The sequence below is a fragment of the Sceloporus occidentalis genome, unplaced genomic scaffold, assembly GCF_023333645.1.
Source record: "Sceloporus occidentalis isolate IW3139 unplaced genomic scaffold, rSceOcc1.0.p SCAF_23, whole genome shotgun sequence".
NCBI classification, from domain to species: domain Eukaryota; kingdom Metazoa; phylum Chordata; class Lepidosauria; order Squamata; family Phrynosomatidae; genus Sceloporus; species Sceloporus occidentalis.
Window position 1 is genome coordinate 1,688,870 of NW_028317003.1, and position 20,700 is coordinate 1,709,569.

Genomic DNA, 20,700 nt, shown 5'->3' on the forward strand with positions numbered 1-20,700 from the left:
TTGCCAGTTAATGCTGACTGAGAGCCAAAATCCCGAACCAGGGATGAAGTTTGAGCCAGCATTATCCTTGGTCACACTTTTCCACTTTTTATGTCCAAGATGTTTGGTTTCTAGTCCAGCTCATCCAGCTATTATGTGAATGGCGCATGTATGTTTATTTTAGCCGCAATCAATGTATTCTGCAGTAGAAGTCTATATTTTTGTCTAATACCATATTATACCATTAAAATATTAATGTGGCTCATTTATTTATTTGTAGCATATAAACAATGACCATATCCATGGTGAGAAGAAAGAATTTGTGTGTCGATGGCTGGATTGTTCACGGGAGCAGAAACCCTTCAAGGCCCAGTATATGTTGGTTGTTCACATGAGACGGCACACAGGAGAAAAGCCACATAAATGCACTGTAAGTCTTACCGCTGCCTAGCATGTTTTGTGCTTTACTCAGCCTACGGACTACCTGCACACTGATAAGCATTTTGTTGTACTAAAAAGTGGACCTGATAATAACTTCTGCATTCATCCTGCTTTCAGTTTGAAGGCTGTGCAAAAGCCTACTCCAGACTTGAAAACTTGAAAACCCACTTAAGATCTCACACTGGAGAGAAACCATATGTCTGTGAGCATGAAGGCTGCAACAAGGCTTTCTCAAACGCATCCGACCGTGCTAAGCACCAGAACAGAACTCATTCCAATGAGGTGAGAACCACTCCTGGCTAAACAAATTTGTCTTCCTCATTTCTTCTGTCCAAAATATGGTATACTTATATTGAAGTTAATAATTTGATTATTTTAATTTGTAAGAACTTTTTGTGTGATCATACTGTTCTTCTTCTGTGTTTACCACCAAAGAAATATAAAGCCAGGGCTATACACATGTAGGAGCTGTGTAGAAGTTAGTCGATTGGTATGTTCTCTTTGTTGTGTTAAATAAACAGCTTTAGAAGACTGGAGCAGTGGAAACATGGGGTCGCTTGCTTTGTATTTGTTGTTTCATTTTGTGGTAGGTTTTTAACCATGCCCTATTTAATTGTACTAAGGGGATTATTTAACATTTAACCTTGTGCAAACAATGCACATCACTATTTTGAAGTTATTTAAAAACTTGATTGTCCATATCCAACTATGTTATAGAATGCACAATTATTTTGCTTTTAAAAGAGCCCATGATATATTGTTGATGTATCTTATACATTGACATATTGTTGACTTAACATTACATTAACCCCCTTGTAATAATAAGTTAATGCCTATTAACATACCAGCTTGATTGAAACTGCCCTATTATGCTGCCAGATGTATCATTGTTGCCAGCTGTCTTCAAAACTTTTCATCACGCTAATCTCTTAATTATGGAATATCCTGACTCAAAGCTATGGAAAGAATGTGGCTCTTCCTCTATTTGGTAGTTTTTGGAACTGAATACTGATTGGTTCATAGAAGCTGTTAAGATGTTCATAGACAGGGAACTTTAGACTATATAATTCAGTGTAGATTTTCAGCAATGATTTGCCATTATTTCATGCTGTAGACTTGTGTCTTGGCTGGTGGGACGCATACATGGTAACAGATACCTGTTTGCCATGGTGCCAAGTTAATGAATAAAGGTAACCTGAAGGTTTATACTGTAATTGCTCCAGTTTAGGTAAGACAGAGGATAGAGCTGAAATAGTTATGCCCATATTCATGCTTTGTGTGGAAAGCTCCCGGTAATCCAGGGCTTGACAAATCTAGGCGCCAGCTAAAAAAGTTAGGAGCCAGGATTTTTTTAAACTAACAGTTGGTCAGGAGTGATCTGATCATCATCAGCCCACTTGCTAAACTCACAGCATTTGACCTGGAAGCAGGCCCGGACTGGGACAAAAAACAGGCCCGGGCATTTAAGCCCGAGCAGCCCATATTTATTTATTTATTTATTTATTGTTAAAGCCCACCCTTCATGTACCATCTTTGCATTTACTCATTCACACAAATCATTAACACATTCATTAATGCAGTCTCACAAATCATTCAAGCAATTCATCCACACATGACTTCATTAATTGTCATACGCATTCACACAATTCATCCACACATTTATTCATTCATTCATTCTCATACGCATTCACACTACCCCCTCTCCCCATCTTATCTGCCCCTTCTCACTATGTCCCCCCTTTTCACTATGTACCCCCTCACTATCTATCCCCTCTCCCCATTTCTCACTATCTAACCCCCCTCTGCCCCTTCTCACTGCACCCCCCCTCCCTCACCCTACTTACCTTGTTGCCGGAGCAAGCAGCAACTGCGGCCGGGCCCGCAGCAGGACCGGACTGACCGGGCCTATGCGGCCTCTACGGCCGCATTAACGCAGGGCATAAGGGGCCTTCAGCCCGCCGCAACTGCGACCGGGTCCGCCACTCTAAGGGGCCGGGAAGCCCCCACCAGGGCCGACCTTAGGGGTCTGCGGCCGCACAGGGCTTACATTAAAACATCGGGGGGGGGGGTTAACTTTATTTAACATCCTCCATGTTAAATAAAGTTAACAAAAACTTTATTTAACATGGAGGATGTTAAATAAAGTAAAAAAACAAAAACCCCGATGTTTAAATTTAAACCCTGTGCGGCCGCACACCCGTAAGGCTGGCCCTGGTGGGGGCTTCCCAACCCCTTAGAGTGGCGGACCCGGTCGCAGTTGCGGCGGGCTTAAGGGGCAGGTGCCCCTTATGCCCTGCGTTAATGCGGCCATAGAGGCCGCATAGGCCCTGTCAGTTCGGTCCTGACTGGGCCTATTTTAAGGTAGGAGCCTGGAGCTGCAGCTCCATCAGCCCCTAAGTCAATCCGGCCCAGCCCAGCTGGACTTCCAGGTCAGTGCTGTTTTATTTTATATTTTTATTATTATTATTTTTTTATTATTTTTTTAACTCTTTCAATGCTGATGTTCCATTGGAGCACAGCATTGACTGATATTTAGTCCCCACAAGCTTTTGGGGACAAATGTTAACCCCTGCAATGCCACGAATGTGTCATACACAGTTGTGGCATTGAAGGGGTTAACGCTGCACTGTCGCTCTCATGGACCCAATCAACACACAACCCCCTTCCCTGAAGCTGCCTGTGGCAGCTGAAAACACGATTGCTGGTTTTCCTGAAACCGTGTTTTCAGCCTACAGGATCACTCCGTGGGAGTGATCTCAGGCTTGGGGGCGGGCTCGAAGTGGCCGAAGAAATTCTCTGTCGCCATGGCGACCTTGCGCCTGGGATTTGTCGAGCCCTGCGGTAATCTGTCCACGAGACATAGGCTGGGCTGGCCAGTAGGTGTTATTATTTTACATTTAGTCACACAGCTTAAGAAATGAGCTTCTAAAGCATCATGCGTCAACATCTAGGATCTGACTGACTCTTCTACCAAAATCTTTAAGAATATTTGTATGTTGGTGCTGCTTCCTATCATACAAGATGACAGTAGGAAACTTTAGAATGTGTCCACCATAATAGCTTTTCCATTACCATTTATATATAATTTCTATTCTACAGAAACCCTATGTGTGTAAGATTCCCGGCTGTACTAAGCGTTACACAGATCCAAGCTCACTTAGAAAGCATGTGAAGACAGTGCATGGTCCAGAGGCACACGTTACCAAGAAGCAGAGAGGAGACATTCACCCGAGGCCACCCCCACCAAGGGAACCAGGAAACCATTCACAGTCCCGATCTCCTGGCCATCAGATGCATGGTACACATGGAGAGCACAAGGACCTCAGTAACACTACCTCAAAGCATGAAGAATGCTTGCAAGTGAAAACTGTGAAGACTGAAAAACCAATGGTATGTAGCGTACGTCTTTAGATTTAACACTTTAACATCTCGTTATCTTTTTTCTGTTATATATGGCAAACTTTATTTTTTTAATTGACCGCTTCAATCCTCCACTGCTGCCTGGTTGTGATTGGAAGGGCTAACAAATATAACACACAACCAGTTAGTTGACCCCCACTTGTTTTAAATCAGTAACACATAACATGTGGGTGAAGAGTGCTTTAAACTACACACAAAACATATGAATTCATAAAAATACTCTGATATTTAATTTACCATCTTATTCAAAATACTTGCACACATGTTCATATTATGCTTACGCACTCCATTTCACTGCAGGGACCTATAAACTCTGACAGAGGTTTTGATTTGAGCGCTGTTCCTTGTGAGCTTGGTAATTTCAAGCACTTGTATAATAATGCAACTGAAAACTTTCCATCACTGAGCTTGCTTCAGAGTGTGTGTAGAGCACCTGACATACAAATAAAAATGTGGTTCTTACACCCAGTTCCAAATCAAAGTAGAAGAGGTTGTTACATTTTTCCGGAACTGCTCAACTATTGTGCACATCTGAGAATACTGCATCTCTGTACTAATTTAATGTCTTTTTTTGTGTGATCTTAACTGTTTTGCAAAACCTTCCTAAGGACAGTGGGTAATAAGGTGAGAAATCCAAATTTTGTGTCATATTTTTAAATGTTTTAAGTAGTGTTTACCATCAGCATCTCCCATTTTGTCTGTTTTGTCATGAAAACATATATATATATATAGTTAGTACCAATTAAAAAGCTAGGCCAGTTGTCTATTTTATATACAAATATATGTGTGCGTGTTCTAATATTCTTTGATGCAATGATTTATTGCATTCGTTTCTTCACCGCATGTGGTTTCTGCATGTAGTCTACAAGTGCAGGCTTAGAGACAGAGTTGGTCACATTTGTGTAAAATTAAAATCAAGTTAGGACAGGAATTTCTAGAAACCAGGAGACAATATAACATAGCCGAAAAACATGTTCCAGCTACCGAGTCATGGCTACCCAGCTTCTGGCAGTTGTCTATCTCTGTTTGTAGGGTAAATATATATACTGATAATATCAAAATATTGTCAATTATTCTGTTAAGTCTTGCAGAGCACTTGAGTGATTTATCAATTGAAACACATGCTATGCTTCCTGTTTTGCATTGTAATAAATGAGTATTTAACATGTGTAAATAACAAAGTCTGCATTTCTCTTTCTAAACAGACATCTCAGCCAAGCCCTGGTGGTAAGTCTTCATGCAGCAGCGAACAGTCCCCCAGCAGCCACTATACCAACAGTGGGATCGAGTTTGCTTTGAACAGTGGAGGCAGTTTAGGAGACCTCAGCGCCCTGGATGACACCCCTATCATGGACTCAACCATTTCCACAGCAACTGCAGGAGTTGGTTTACAAGGCAGGAGATTTATGAATGGAACTAAATGGATAGAACAAGTCAAAGTAGAAAGAGTCAAACAGGTTAATGGAATGCTTCCAAGACTGAACCCAGTTCCACCAGCCAAACTACAGTCTCTTCCACCGATCACTGGAAATGGTAAGACAAAACATTTGTAACATATATTTGTTTTATGGAAAACTTGGAGCATGAAGGATCTTTAATTATACTTATTTTATTTCGTTTTCCCTAGGTTTACAGTTGAATAACAACACTAATTGTGGAGGATCAATGTCTTTACTTCCGAACCGGAATGAGCTTTCAAGCGTCGACATTACAGTCTTGAACATGTTGAACAACAGGAGGGACAGTAATACCAGCACAATAAGCTCGGCATATTTAAGCCGTAGGTCTTCTGGAATTTCCCCTTGCTTTTCCAGTCGAAGATCCAGTGAGGCTTCCCAAGTGGAGGGAAGGGTTCAGAATATAAGTGTTGCAGATTCGTATGATCCCATTTCCACAGACGCTTCAAGGCGTTCAAGTGAAGCAAGTCAGTGTGATGGGCTGCCGAGTCTCCTTAGTCTTACTCCAGCACAGCAGTACAGGTTAAAAGCTAAATATGCTGCTGCCACTGGTGGACCGCCACCAACCCCTCTGCCTAATATGGAAAGGATGAGTCTAAGGACAAGGATAGCACTGATGGGTGATTCAAGAGACTGCAGGTTATCTCCTCTTCCTTCAATTAATGTTCCTCGAAGATGTAGTGATGGTGGCGGTGGAACGTATGGGAGAAGACATTTATTGCCAAATGAACTGCAAGCAAATGGCTTGAGAAGAGCCAGTGACCCTGTTAAAATGGTGTCTGAGAACCTATCTAATGTCAGAGTACAGAGGTTCAACAGTCTTAACAACATCAACCCCCTTGATGTTGCACCACCCACAGAGAGGCGTAATTTAAGTCTTCAGAACTACACTCGAAGTATGTATTCTCCTTGTCCTCCTAGTATCAGTGAGAATGTGGCCCTGGAAGCCATGATCATGGAGGCGGAAAGAAATCTGGATGATGAGGACTTTCTGCCTGATGACATGGTCCAGTACCTTAATTCGCAGAACCAAAGTTTGTTTGAAAATCCTCAGAACAATGCAACAGAAAAGCTGCAGCATAATGTAGCACTTAGGAATGGTAACAACTTTGATCCTTCATCCCAAATAACTAGTAATTCAGTAAACCAGATGTTCCATAATTTGGAACTCGACCAGGGAGATAAAAATGACCTTCCCATTCAGTGGAATGAAGTTACCTCTGGCAGCGCAGAACATTCACCTTCTCAACAAAAATATGGGCAGCGCTATACTGTCCAGCAGAATCGAGCTTTTGGATTGTACAGTAATATGATGGTTCAGCAGCAGATTATGCCAAAAACTGGCCCTCCGCAACAAAGGGGTTATCACCATCTTTCACAAAATAGTAATGAAATGTTACAGAACAACCTTAATCTTTACCATAATAACAATAATCCTTCAAACAAGTCATCTTTGGGTTCCTCTGTATCAGGAAACCCCTGCAGTCCAACATCTCGGGAGAAGTTTACAAGCAGCAATTTGCAAATGACTACAGGGCAACCGAACTTTGTACCGTCCATGCAGTTTAGTGATCACTCATCAAATCCAGCTGATCCAATGCAAAATCAAAATGTTATGAACCAGGAATATATGCAACAAATTGCGACTGAGCACATGATCTATGGTATGCATTTCCTAGGAGTAAATCGACCCAACCAGGCAAGTTCAGGCCAAAGTGCCTTCAACACAGAGACAGCACAGGTTTACCCTACAGTTCCGCAGCATATGAGTAACCACCAGCCAAATACAGGAAGAAATTACCAGTCCTGTTCAAACCTCGGCTTGATTGGCAGACAAAACACGCAAAGAACCAACACGTTATATCTACAAGAACAGACATGTGATACCAGCCAGCCAATATATAAAGTAACCAATATCAAAGTGGAAATGCAAAGTCAGCCTCAACAACACTGTGCAAATACACACATTTTTTCAGGTCAGTTCTATGACCAAACAATGATCTATAATGAACAAAATACGAAATCAGGCTCTGTCTCTGTCGCAGAAGCAAACTGTCTTTTAGAGGAAACTAATAATGCAAATTCTAATGAGCTTCTGTCTCCAGGAGCTAATCAGGTGACAAGCACAGTGGATAACAGTGATGGCAGCAGTTTAGATGGCGTACAAATTGATTTTGATGCAATTATTGATGATGGTGATCATGCCAGTTTGATTTCTGGAGCACTGAGTCCAAGTATCATTCAGAATCTGTCACGTAACTCTTCACGGCTTACCACTCCTCGAGCGTCTCTTACATTCCCTGCCATGCCTGTTAGCACAACTAACATGGCTATTGGGGACATGAGTTCTTTACTGACCTCGCTTGCAGAGGAAAGCAAGTTCCTTGCTGTTATACAATAGATTGGAGGATAACACTAAAGCAACTAATTTTTTGTCTATGTACGTATTTTAGCAATTTCATCCCAACTGCACGGGATGCAATCAGAGTACATTCCATTTATGGAATAAAGACTCAAAACCCTAAAGTGTTGTAGGGAGAAATAGTCTTCCATGTTTAGTGCTGCATCAGTATTGTCAGCCCAGAATCCATGTTTTGTTTTTTGTTTTTTTTACTCCAAGTTCAGTGTAATATGTGTCATATATGTGCATGCTTGAAACTTTAAAAAATGGTCTCACTCATGTTTAAATGTCCCGTTTAATCAATTAAAAGACCATTGTCATGTAAATGTATTCTAATGCAAAAAATCAGAACACAGTTGTCTTCCTTTATTATTCCTTTGGAATGGAGTGTGACAATTTCTTACTGCCCTACTCATAGTTTTAGTGATATTATGGAGGAAATAGAGTATGTAGCAGTCTGTTATGACACACAAATAGCCCTCTGTGTTTTTAGACCTTTATGGTGTCCACCATGTACTTTTTAAGGGTTGCGTGCAACCATTGTCCGGTACAGAAATATGTTATGTGTACAAAATGTATAAGGTCTTGGTTTTCATGTGTTTTTTTGTATTCATTTTTATGTATAACTATATTTCAACTTGTATTTCAGTCTGGCAATAAATAGGCAAACCTTACTTTTAAGAATGTGCTCTTGTATAGAGGCTGCTACTACCCACAGTAAAACGTTATGGAGATTTATCCCTTTGGTCAACAGGCTTCCTACAGACCACAAACTTCCAGTTTCCTAATGAAAAAAAAATATTGTAGAAAAGCAACTATCCACTTATGTCTTTTTTGTAATAATTCTTTATAAAATCGTGGTGTACAATTTGTGTATAGGTATGAAAGGTACATGATTTTGAATAGCACTGTGGAAATCATTTCCCAATTAATTGAGACAAACTTAACAAAAAATTACGGTACATCACCGCCAATGTGTCATTTCAGTTTGGTCTGCATAGCTTGTTGACATATATACGTAAATCAGTATGTTGCCCCGATATACACCAGCGTTGTCGTACATTCTTGAAATGTATGTGCCTTACTTTCTGTTCAATCTTAAAATATGGACCAAGAATAAATTGCCAAATTGTAGACCTGCTTGTGTTTCAAATTCAGCTAGCACACCACTGTTACAAGAGTTTAAGGTGTGTGCTCTTGTTCTATCCACAAATGTTTCTTTTGTTAAGTGACAGAATGCCCATGTAAATTAAACATTTTGACACTTTTTTTTTTTACAACTTTTTTGTACTGAAAAGTATACTCATTTTTTTTATTGTGTAAATACCTTCATGTATGTTAGGGATAGAACTATGAAGTTGTAGGCCTGTTAGTCAAAGCTCCATACGAACACACTACAACTGTGGAATGATGGTTTTGAGCTTTTGACCAGCCCAAAGGATCTGTGGCACTATGTACACATTCAATGTACCTTTTGCTGTCAGAACCACTTAGTTTTTTTGTAACAAAAAAAGAAAGACAAAAAAAAAATTCTTACATCAATAAAATTATTTTGTATTTTCTGGTCTGTTTGATGTATTTTTATTTTATGGGTAATGGTTGTGTTATTTTTATGTGTTTGTTGTGCCCCTTTGTGATATCACGCACAAGTGCTTTAATAGGAACTAGGTATGTGATGCCCAAAAGTGATTATTTCATACCAACTTATTATAAAGCAAAATATAATTATTATTTTTAAAATAACTATCTGTTTAAGCTAACAGCACAGTAACATCAGTCTTTTATTAACAAGCATTTATGGGGAAAAAGGATGTGTGCAGAGACAGAATTCTAAATCTGGAAACATCCCCTTAAATCAAGGGAGGACCCTTTGGACATGTTGGTCCCAAACATTGTTAGGACCATAAGGGTGACATATTCCTTTAATTGGAAAGCTATGTCAAAAATCAACTATATCATCATAGCAACGTGGCTTGATCTTGTAACAGCGTCCTTGTCTGGTGTAGTTATCAATAACTCACCCCCTCCCCCCAGCATCCTGCAGCTTGTTGAAACCTTAAAAAGAAGGAACACAGTGTGTACTCGATGGCTAATGTAGCCTCTGTTGGTTCTCACTGTAGTATCTGGTGTGGACTGGCCCACCTCACCATCCAAGGTTCTTAAATGTACCTCTACATACATCCATCCATATACATATATATATATATATATATATATATATATATATATATATATATATATATATATATATATACCACATAATTCACTTGGAACCATATAGAATTCTCTCTCTTTATATATATATCATAATAGATAGATATATTGATAATTATTATTATTATGTATTGTTTTATATAGTTCCATCATTCCGCAGAGCAATGCATAGACAGGACATAAGAAGTAGTATATAACATAACAATTTGACTTACAGAACAACAGGGGGCCCTGGTCAAGCAATTAACAATCTAGTAGATAGATAGATTGACTGTAGAGTTTCACCTCCCTTGAAGATAAACACATGGCACATGGCTCTCTCTACCTAATGAATCGGGTTGTCTTAGTCTGTCAATTCTTGTCTTGTCATACCCCTTGAATATATGTATTGTATTAAGCGCTGCGTAAACTGTTGGCGCTATATAAATAAAAGATAATAATAAATGAAACAGGTGTGTTATGAAATAAAGGGCCAACGCACCTTACAAGATCGTACCAAGTTTATTTGTAAGATGGAAAGAAAGGCTAGAGGTTAACATGAGACCAACTCCTCCTAGGTGGATTGCCTAGGCCTGGCTATTTAGTATTTGCAACTCTGACTCTTGTATCAACAGTTATTTTCCATTCATTAACACTACTTTTACATGTATGAAGACCTCCAAGGAGCTATTAATGGGATGGAGATCCCAATAGAAAAACCCAAGTGTTGCTGTGTCCCAGTTTTAGGTAAGTATTTCTTTAGAATAGCCCGGTGTATGAAACAGATTATTATATTGTGCTTGTATATCAATCATGGTGGAAATAGCATATTTCACCAATCACACACAGATCTGAATAGATACATCTAGAAAATACAGAACTACATCTCCCAATATGCTCATCCATTGGCTCAAAGCTTAACTAAAATTATAATAAAAAATTGGATAAAAGAAAGCAGTTCACCTTACTCTCAATTGCAATTAAAGGTAACATCAGATACCAAGATACATTAGTAACACATTATCTTTGTATAAATAGAAAAATATATATGTTCGTTATCTGTTATTATACTTACTAATCCCTCAAATTATAACGTGTCTATCCTTTTACTTTTCAATGCACATTGGACCAGATGACCCAATTTATATGATTAATTTGATTTTTGTGCAGTCACATTAAGTTTTGAATTATAGTTTATACTTTATGCATTACTCAATCATTAGAATTTTAATTAAAGATTATCTAAAATATTGCTGAAGCTTTTTTGAGTGCGCAAAAATCTCTTAACTATGGAAATGACTTGAGTAATTCCTTTTGAAATGTACTTAAATCTCCCGCCTGTTTAGTGAACCCACTTACCGCAATTATCTGGTTATCAGAATTATTTCAGTATATTTCACTCCAATAATGAATGAGGTAGGGCTAGTTTAAAGCAGAAAAATGTTATTGTCCATAGAATGTGTTAATGAGGATGGAAAGTAAAGCCCATACACAGATACTGGTTGTACCTCTTTGATGGCAGACCTGCTCCTCAGTCTTTCACCCTCTAATTTAAAAGCATACCCATTCTTTGAATTCTCTTAAACATTCATGACCAATGACGTACCAGTTATGTCAGGAAAAAATGTCCCAGCTTCTGGTACCTCATTAGTTAAAAACACTCTCACACTGCCTTGTAAGCATCTGTGCCTCCTTTTTGTCCTTCTCACTGGGATCATGAGCTGGAAAGAGACAGTGAACAGTATGAAATAGTGTTCTCCTGTTTACTAAGCCCCAGGTTATTGTTTTTACATTTGTTGTATATTTTTAAACTTGCCCCTTAAGGGTTGTTTTTTTATATTTTAGTTTATATTGTGTAGTTAGTGTCGTAGATGTTAGTTTGTGAAGAATTAGACAGGGTTAGGTTAAGGGTTATGTAGGGATTAAACATGTTTTTTTTTTAATAAAATCTAAACAAAATTAATCAAATATTTTTTTTCCAAATCAAGGAAAGTTAATGAATATTTATATATTTTTTCCCATTTATACCGGTTGTGTATAATTAATATATATATATATATATATATATATATATATAATGTGTGTGTAAAACTGTGAACACAGGGTTTTAAAAAAAAATAAAAATGTGTTCATAAAAAGTAATGTATTACATATATGCATAACATTTTTACAAAACCAAAAAACTATATAATTTGCGATTAAACAAAATAAAAAAAAATTGCTCTGTTCCTGCATTGTAAAATAGTCTTGGTCCTTAAGGAGTTAAATTATCTGTCTTTCTGTATTATGGGTTCACTCCTGCCCAATTTTCACGATAAATGCATTTTACATGGACACCAATGCTTTTTTACTGCTTGTAAAGAGGTGTATGTGTATTTTAGTTATTGCCGTAAAAAAAAAAAAAAGAAGACTTCTGTTACTTGACAGATTGGTGGAAGGTTCCTGGCTGGGTGTGATGGTGCGAACCTGTCAGGACCAGGGCGAGCAGGTCGGGTAGGAGTCCATGTGCAGGGGATATGGGGAACTCTGTCTGTACTCCTTTATGCATGGTGACACTGAGATAGGTACAGACAGAGTAGCAGGACTGGATAGGACGAGAGACAGGAGCTGAGGCAGGTACAGGCTCGGGAGCTGAGGCAGAGAGACGGGAGCTGAGGCAGGTACCGGCTCGGGAGTTGAGGCAGAGAGACGGGAGCTGAGGCAGGTGCAGGCTCGGGAGTTGAGGCAGAGAGACGGGAGCCGAGGCAGGTACCGGCTCGGGTGCAGGTGCAGGCACCGGCTCGGGTGCAGGTGCAGGCACAGGTTCGGGTGCAGGTGCAGGTGCAGGCACAGGTTCGGGTGCGGGTGCAGGTGCAGGTGCAGGCACAGGTTCGGGTGCAGGTGCAGGTGCAGGCGCAGGCTCGGGTGCGGGCCCACTGGCAGGTAAGCCCACAGGCAGGTTCAGGCACAGGTACAGGTACAGGGGAGGCCCACTGGCAGGGCGGACGGGAACGGAGGCCCACTGGCAGGGCGGACGGGAACGGAGGCCCACTGGCAGGGCGGACGGGAACAGAGGCCCACTGGCAGGGCGGACGGGAACGGAGGCCCACTGGCAGGGCGGACGGGAACGGAGGCCCACTGGCAGGGCGGACGGGAACGGAGGCCCACTGGCAGGGCGGACGGGAACGGAGGCCCACTGGCAGGGCGGACGGGAACGGAGTACTACCGGGCCAGGCACGTGTACAGGTTCATGCACGGGTACGGACTTACGCTCGGGTACTGGATCATGCACGAGTACCGGCTCAGGCACGGGTACAGGAACGGGCTCAGGCACGGGTTCAGGCTCAGGCACGGGTTCAGGCTCAGGCTCAGGCACGGGCACGGGTTCAGGTTCAGGCAAAGGAGCAAGCTCAGGTACAGGTAGCGGCTCAGAGCAAAGGCAGTCCTTTAACATCAATGCCAAGGCCCTGACTGAAGGGCAGGGCAGGTCTTTTAAAGGCAGGGCTTTACTCAATTCATAAGGCGCAGCTGTACCTGATAATCAGGTTCAGATCACTCCAGAGGGTGGAGGGTGGCCACTAGTGGTAGCAGATGTATTAACCTGAAGTACAATTCAGCCATGGTTCAGGCAGCAGAGAATGGATCCTGACAGAACCTCTGGTTGGGGTATGCCCTCCCATAAGGTGGTGGTTGGTGTGACTCCAGGATGCCCTGGCAAGTTGCGAAATAAATATGCTATGGCACGCCTCTACTCCCAGGCTATGCCTTGCCCAACAACCAAATAAATAAATACACAAAAGCACTAGATGGGTTGAAAAGGCCATAGCATATTTATTTTGCAACTTGCCAGGGCATGCTGGAGTCACACCAACCACCACCTTATGGGAGGGCATACCCCAACCAGAGGTTCGCACCATCACACCCAGCCAGGAACCTTCCACCAATCTGCCCACGTTCCCAGAGCACTTCTACTCCGTTGTTCAGGCTTCCCCAGAGTACTTCTGCTCTCTTTTCTCAACCCAAAGTGATCTGGGAAGCCTTTACAATGGACCAGAAGCGCTCTGGGACTGCAGGGAGAAGCCTGAGCAATGGAGTGGAAACAGGGGAGAAGACAGACCAGTTTTCCAAAAGCATCCCATATCCGAAATACTTCTGGTCCCAAGCATTCCGGCTACTCAACCCGTGTACAGTCGTGTGAAAAAAAAAATTACACCCTTTTTTAATGCTGTGGTTTCACATATCAGGACATAATCGTCTGCTCCTTAGCAGGTCTAACAATTAAGTAAATTAAACCATTTCATGATTTATTCAACAAAAATCAAGCCAAAATGTTGAAGCCATGTGAAAAACTAGGTACACCTTATGATTCAATAGCTTGTAAAACCAACTTGAAGTAATCATTTTCTGTCTCTCACATCGTTGTGGAGGAATTTTTTAGCCCACTCTTCCTTACAACATTGCTTCAGATCATTGAGATTTGCGTGCATTTGCTCATGCACAGCTCTACTAAGGTCCCGCCACAGCATTTCAATCAGGTTGAGGTCTGAACTTTCACAAGGCCATTGCAACACCTTGATTCTTTTCCTTTTTAGCCACTTTGTTGTAGATTTGCTGGTGTGCTCGGGATAATTGTCCATGACTATGACCAAACATCTCCAGAGGACAGTCGTGCAGTTTGTTCAGATGCAACTTTGCAAACCTAAGCTGTGCTGCCATGTTCATTTTATGGCTTCCTCATAGCAACCCTTCCAAACAAACCAATTTTTTTTTATTGTACTGCCATGAACCTTAACATTTAACATGCTGAGGCCTGTAGAGTCTGAGATGTAACTCCTGGGTTTTTTGCAATTACTCTGACCTTTGCATGGTCTGACCATGGGGTGAATTTGCTAGGACTTCCACTCCTGGGGAGAATGTTTTACACTTTTGAATAATCTTTTTAGCTGTAGAATGATGGACTTTAAATTGTTTGGAAATGGCCTTATAACCCTTCCCAGATTGATGGGCAGCAACAATGGCTTCTATGAGATCATTGCTGATGTTTTTCCTTCTTTGGATTGTGTTAACACACACCTAAATGCTCAAGACCAGCTAACTGCTAAAACTTTGGCCTTTATAGAGGTGGTCACCCTTGCTAATGATCAATTAATCAAGGACATTTGATTAGCAGCACCTGTCTGCTTCTTAGCATCTTAAATCCTTTGGACGCCGTAACGGTGTACTTAATTTTTCACACATGGCTTCTCCATTTTGTCTTTATTTTCGTTGAATAAACCATGACACGGTTTAATATGTCATGTGTTGTTGCTCATCTGCGATTATATATGTATATATATATATACCGTATTTGCCCAATTATAAGACAAGGTTTTTTCCAGAGCATCTTATAATGAGACCTCAAATAGGTCTGACTATGAGACTAAGATCCAGATCCCCCGCAGCGATGCAGGGGACCTGGATCTTTCTCCTGTGTTATGCCCCCCCCCAATTTACCGGTGCTTCTGAGTCCCCAGTGCTTAGTCCGGGCAGTGTGTAGAGCTCTACGCGATTCGCAATTCTGGAGGCAGAGTGGCACATAGAGGGTTAAAAGGCGTATCATGGGGCACAGTGGCATTTAGAGGGTATAAGGCATTTCTGGGGCAGAGTGGCAAGCCTGGGGGCAGATGTGCATAACTGGGGGGCAGGTTAAAAAAAAGGAAATAAAAAAAAATAAAAATATTTTTCTCAATCTTAGCTTTTATTAACAAACAATTGTTCACATAGGTTACATGAATTAACATTTACTGGTAAAACTTTTTTCCTATAGGGTCGTCTTATATTCAGGCTTTTTCTTTTTTTCATAAATTAATATTCAGATTTTGGGGGGTCGTCTTATAATCGAGCAAATACGGTGTGTGTGTGTATATATATATATATATATATATATATATATATATATATATATATATATATTGGGACTTGCTTTTTACTTTACCCTCTACCACCTTTGCTGAAACATTGATTCACTTATATACACTTTGTGATCAAAAGTATGTGGACAACCCTCCTAATTATTGAGTTTAGTTGTTTTACCCAATTCCATTGCTAGCAGGTGTATAAAGTCAATAAACATGCCTTCTCCATAGACAAACATTGGCAGTAGAATAGGGCATACTGAGGAGTTCAGTGACTTTTAACATGGCACTGTCAGAGGATAAAACCTTGGCCACAAATCAGTACATTAAATTTCTTTCCTGCTAGATCTGCCCAGGTCCATCATAAGTGCAATTATTGTGAAGTGGAATCATCCAGAAGTAACAATGACATAGACAAGTGGTAGACGAGCGCTGAAGAGTGTTTCATGTAAAAATCGCATATTCACTGTAACATCACTCACTACAGAGTTCCAAACTGCCTCTGGAAGCACAGCACAAGCACTGTGCATCAAGCAGTTGCACACAAGCCAAAGATAGCAATGCGAAATTCAAAGTGTCGGCTAAAGTGGTGTAAAGCACACCGCCACTGGACTCTGGAGCAGTGGAAACGTGTTCTCTGGAGTGATAAATCAGTTTGGGGAAGCCCCTTTCCTTTTCCAGCATAACCGTGTCTCTGTGTTACACAAAGCAAGGTCTGTATTGACGTGGTTTGATGAGTCTGGTGTGGAGGTTCTTGAGTGGTCCTGACCTTAACTCCATTTGATAACTTTGGGATAAATTAGAACACAAAGTACTTGACCTCACAAATTCTCTTTTGGTTGATGGGCAAATGCCAACAGACATTTTCTAGAGAGCCTTCCCAGAAGAGTGGAGGCAGTTGTAGCTGCAAAGGTAGGGGGGACTCCATATAAATGGCCATGGTTTTGAAATGGGATGTCCATAATGGGTGATATGGTTAGGTGTCCATATACTTTTGATCATATAGTGTACCTCGCTCTTATATTTTGTTGAAATCCTAAATAACCGCAGGAACTTCCTAATAGGGTTCCATAATAAATAAACCCTTGAGATCAGTATGCAAAATGGTATTGACTGCTGTTTTTTGTTAACTAGATTTGCCAACATACAGTATATCACAAACAAAATGAAAAGGCAAAGCAAATTTGTTTAGTTTGTAATTTTATGTTTATTTAAATGTATCTATACCTATATTATCCTTAAAATGATAAGGAATGCTACCGTTTCCCAAATAAACATGAAATAAAAAATGAAAAAGTAGCACAAAAGGTAGATCTTAATTAAACCATTATACAGTATATAAGCATACATTTCTTGTTTATTGATTATTTGTCAAATGGTAAAAAAAATATTACAGGTTAAAGTCACAGGTTAAATCCAGAAACACTGGAAATACAATATATATCTTGCGGAATGGCCTTCTGTTTTAATATCGAAACATCTTTACCATATCATGCTCGATTAGGCACAGCTCTCTTACCTCTGCTGATGCTTGTGCAGCAAATAAAGCACTTCTATGAGCGGCCACAGGCTGGATACATGCGGCCACAGGCTGTGCCCTAATGTACCAGGACCTCTTTTGTTCAGTACAGTACAGCCCTGGATTTGTTGACCAGTTTAAACCTAAACTGGTGTTAATGGTGGTGGAAAACATAATGTTTACGCTACTTGAATTGATACATTTTTTACATGTATATTTTAGACCATGATAACTTTTGTCTCAAATAATAATCCTTCCAATGCCGACACATAAAATTTGCTACCCCCAGGTTTCACTGGTGATGTCTAAGCAGCATTGGCACGTTAAGGCATGTTACGCTTTAATACTTTTACAGCGTCCAGCCACATGTATCCAGACAGCAGCTGTACACTGCAGAAAACTATTTGCCACTTGCAGTATTGATAAGTACAAGGCTCTACTGACCACCAGCCGACCAGGGATTTGCCTGGTGTGCCGGATGGCCAGTCCAGGCCTGGTTACTCCTGTGATTATGACATATGCTAAATAGATACATGCATTTGAGCAATCGTTTTGGGTCTTTATCTGGACTAAAGTCTGAAGCCTGTTTTTAGGGGGTCTATATTCTTAGCTATTTCCACCCTCTAGTGGTTAATTTTGTGTAGTGAAATATATAAGGAAAAATATTTGAGTTAATGTAAAATAGAACATTATCTTACCCCTAAAATATTAAATATCCTGGTTAAAATGATTTTAATAGAGATGTTTTCTTGTTTTCGGTGACTAATTCTTCTAAATTCGCCTTTGTTGAGGTATATGTATCAAACGTAGTAATACTTTTGAAAGTAAATGAAGTACTCCAGGAAAGGTAAGTAATTCACAAATTTCAAATTGAAACTGAGAAGATTAACTTGATATGTGATGATCACATTAAAAAAAACTGAAATGCAATGACATCAGCGTCCATACTTACTAATTTAACTTTAAACTTCAACAGGATTGAGATTGGAGGTGATGTCATGACATGGTACCACTCAGATCATATAATTTATGGTATTATGTTACTAATTCTGTCACCTCTACTACTCATAGAAATATTTTTGTGACTATTTTATTAAATTATAAAAGTGATTTTTAAACCTTTTTTTGGCTGGACCATTTTCATGTGTGAAAAATAGAGGACTGGTGCATGGGTCCTGCGACTACTTTTAACATGCAAGAAAAATGGAGCACACTCATAAGTCTTCCCCCAGTTTTTTTAGTTTTAGCCCATAATGACACAATATCTCCTTAGGTTAATATGGTTTTTAAATTCATTTATTATTATTACTAATTGTATTTAAGCATGGTGGATTCACATTTCACATATCATCTTGAATTCTGAGTTTCTTTTCTGTTCCATCTCATATTTATAACTTCACTACAACTCAGCATCAACATAGAAGTTAAAGAATTTTTGCTAGCTTGCTACTTAACACAACAACTCAAACATACTCACAAACAACCTTTGTATTTATGAATAAGGTTGTTTCCAGAGTGTCAGCATGCCAGGGGTTAAGTCAAGTCTGGCCTGCTCAGTTTGCCTTAAACCCAACTGACCACTCAACTTCTTAGTGAATAGACCCGCAAGAATTCTTTGGAAACTTTGCACTGTTGTAAATTCAAAGCCGATAAGTGAAATTTATTTGCTGGCTCGACGGTGAAGGGCCTTTGCCTCTTTTTTACTCTCTATTAGCATATTGAATATGTCAGTAGCAGCTGTTTTCAGATTTACTTGCATGGATAGGAACTGTTCCTGTCTTGCACTGATGAATTCTAACAAGAATGAAACATCTGTATGTCAATCTTTCTTTCTTTTGTCTCAGACCATATGCCAAATATGAGTTTTTAAGTGGGTGGTTTTGGGCCTTGACCTTTTGGCCACTACCACCAAGGCCGAGCCTAGGGTCACTGATGCTTGAGTACAAAAAATTGTTTGATGCCCCCAGGTGGGTGCGGCAATATTACTAACTCCTCCCCTTAACAAACATAACCCCTCTAACCCCACCCATTTTTGATGGCAAGCACTCACTTCCCAGCTTTGTCCCAAACAGTTTGTCAGTGTCCTATTTGTCCACAAACAGCTTGTCAGTGCAATTTTGGGCCCAAACAGGTCGCCAGTGACATCTTTGCCCCTCAATCAGCATTACACTAAATGTGTCAGTGATATCTGACACTCTGACTTTAAGGAAGCAGGTGAGCAAGCGGGGCAAACCCATAGCTAGCTGCTTGTGCCTGAGGCAAGAACAGAAAATGATGCCTCCCCACTATATATTTACAGAGGTTATTTTGAGGAAAGTAGATAAATACCAAGGAAATCTATGATATCAAAACAAATAAAATATTTCTCCAAACCCAGTGACCCAGGGTGGTACAGCATAACTCCCACCAATATATATGGAGCCTGACTGTGGTATACCACAACTTCCATCACCACAACAGTATAAGTTCTATCATCATATAGTGATCCAGACACTGAGGAAGGTACAGTGTATCTCCCATCATTATAGAAAGACAGACACAGATTGTGGTACGGCAGACAATGATGATAATACACCATAACTTCCATCACTATATACTGAGACAGATACTGACAGTGGTACAGCATAACTCCAAATGTCACATCAGTATGTTAATATCACTTTTTAATTATATGCGCGATTGGTGTAAGCTTTCTGTCAGGGCTTTGGCTTACCTGCACTGTTTTTTCCTTCCTCCTCATGGCTTTTTGTTTGTTAAGCTGCACCCACTTCCTCTTGCGACTTCTGAATCCAAGCTAACCCCTTCTCTTCCTTCAAGCTGTGACTATATTTACCTAACTAGTTCAGTTTCTGTCCTTTTGTGGTTCTAGACCCGCAAGTGCGTTTCACCTGTGTTTATTTCCTGTGTAAGACCCGGCCTGCCTGACTCCAATTCTGGTTCTAAACTCCTGCCTGATTTTGAACTACATGGATTTCTGGACTCCTGACCTCGGCTTGTGTGACTACCCGTTACGGCTCCCGACCCTGACTTGATCCATGACCACCCGCTTGTCTTATTCTTTGGCTTCTTGTTGTTATTTTTTATTTTTCAATAAATATTTTTACCAGTACCCTTTTGCCTCCGTCCAGATTCTGTGGTACCCTGACACTTTCCTAGTTTTTACACCTGTGTAGGCAGTTGTAGGTAAACTGTGTCTAATAATTATACATTATGAAGGGCCAGTTTAAATATATAAAAGAACCAGGTAGAAGAAACTATACAAAGCATAATTAAGAATATGACACTGATTCATCACAGATCAACAAATTTAATTTGTATGGTGTTAACATAGTTAGAATAAAAAGTGCGGTCAAGTGAAAAATGCACATTAGTATTCATTGACCAACATAGCAGTTATAGATCACAGGTTGCACACCC

General features: G+C 40.2%; 1 protein-coding gene across 4 annotated transcripts in view; it reads left to right on the plus strand.

Moving 5' to 3' along the window:
• The window catches only part of LOC149300676 (transcription activator GLI3-like), a 96,261-nt gene extending 88,563 nt beyond the window's left edge, over positions 1-7,698 (plus strand). For 2 of the 4 annotated variants that reach the window (XM_089484775.1, XM_089484776.1), the window contains 5 exons: positions 260-409; positions 538-702; positions 3,520-3,810; positions 5,046-5,373; positions 5,468-7,698. In XM_089484775.1, the coding sequence (XP_089340901.1) occupies positions 260-409; positions 538-702; positions 3,520-3,810; positions 5,046-5,373; positions 5,468-7,698 (3,165 nt within the window). The remainder of the gene's footprint in view (positions 1-259; positions 410-537; positions 703-3,519; positions 3,811-5,045; positions 5,374-5,467) is intronic. The other 2 variants (XM_089484777.1, XM_089484778.1) reach the window with 2 other exon arrangements.
• Positions 7,699-20,700: the final 13,002 nt, after the last annotated feature.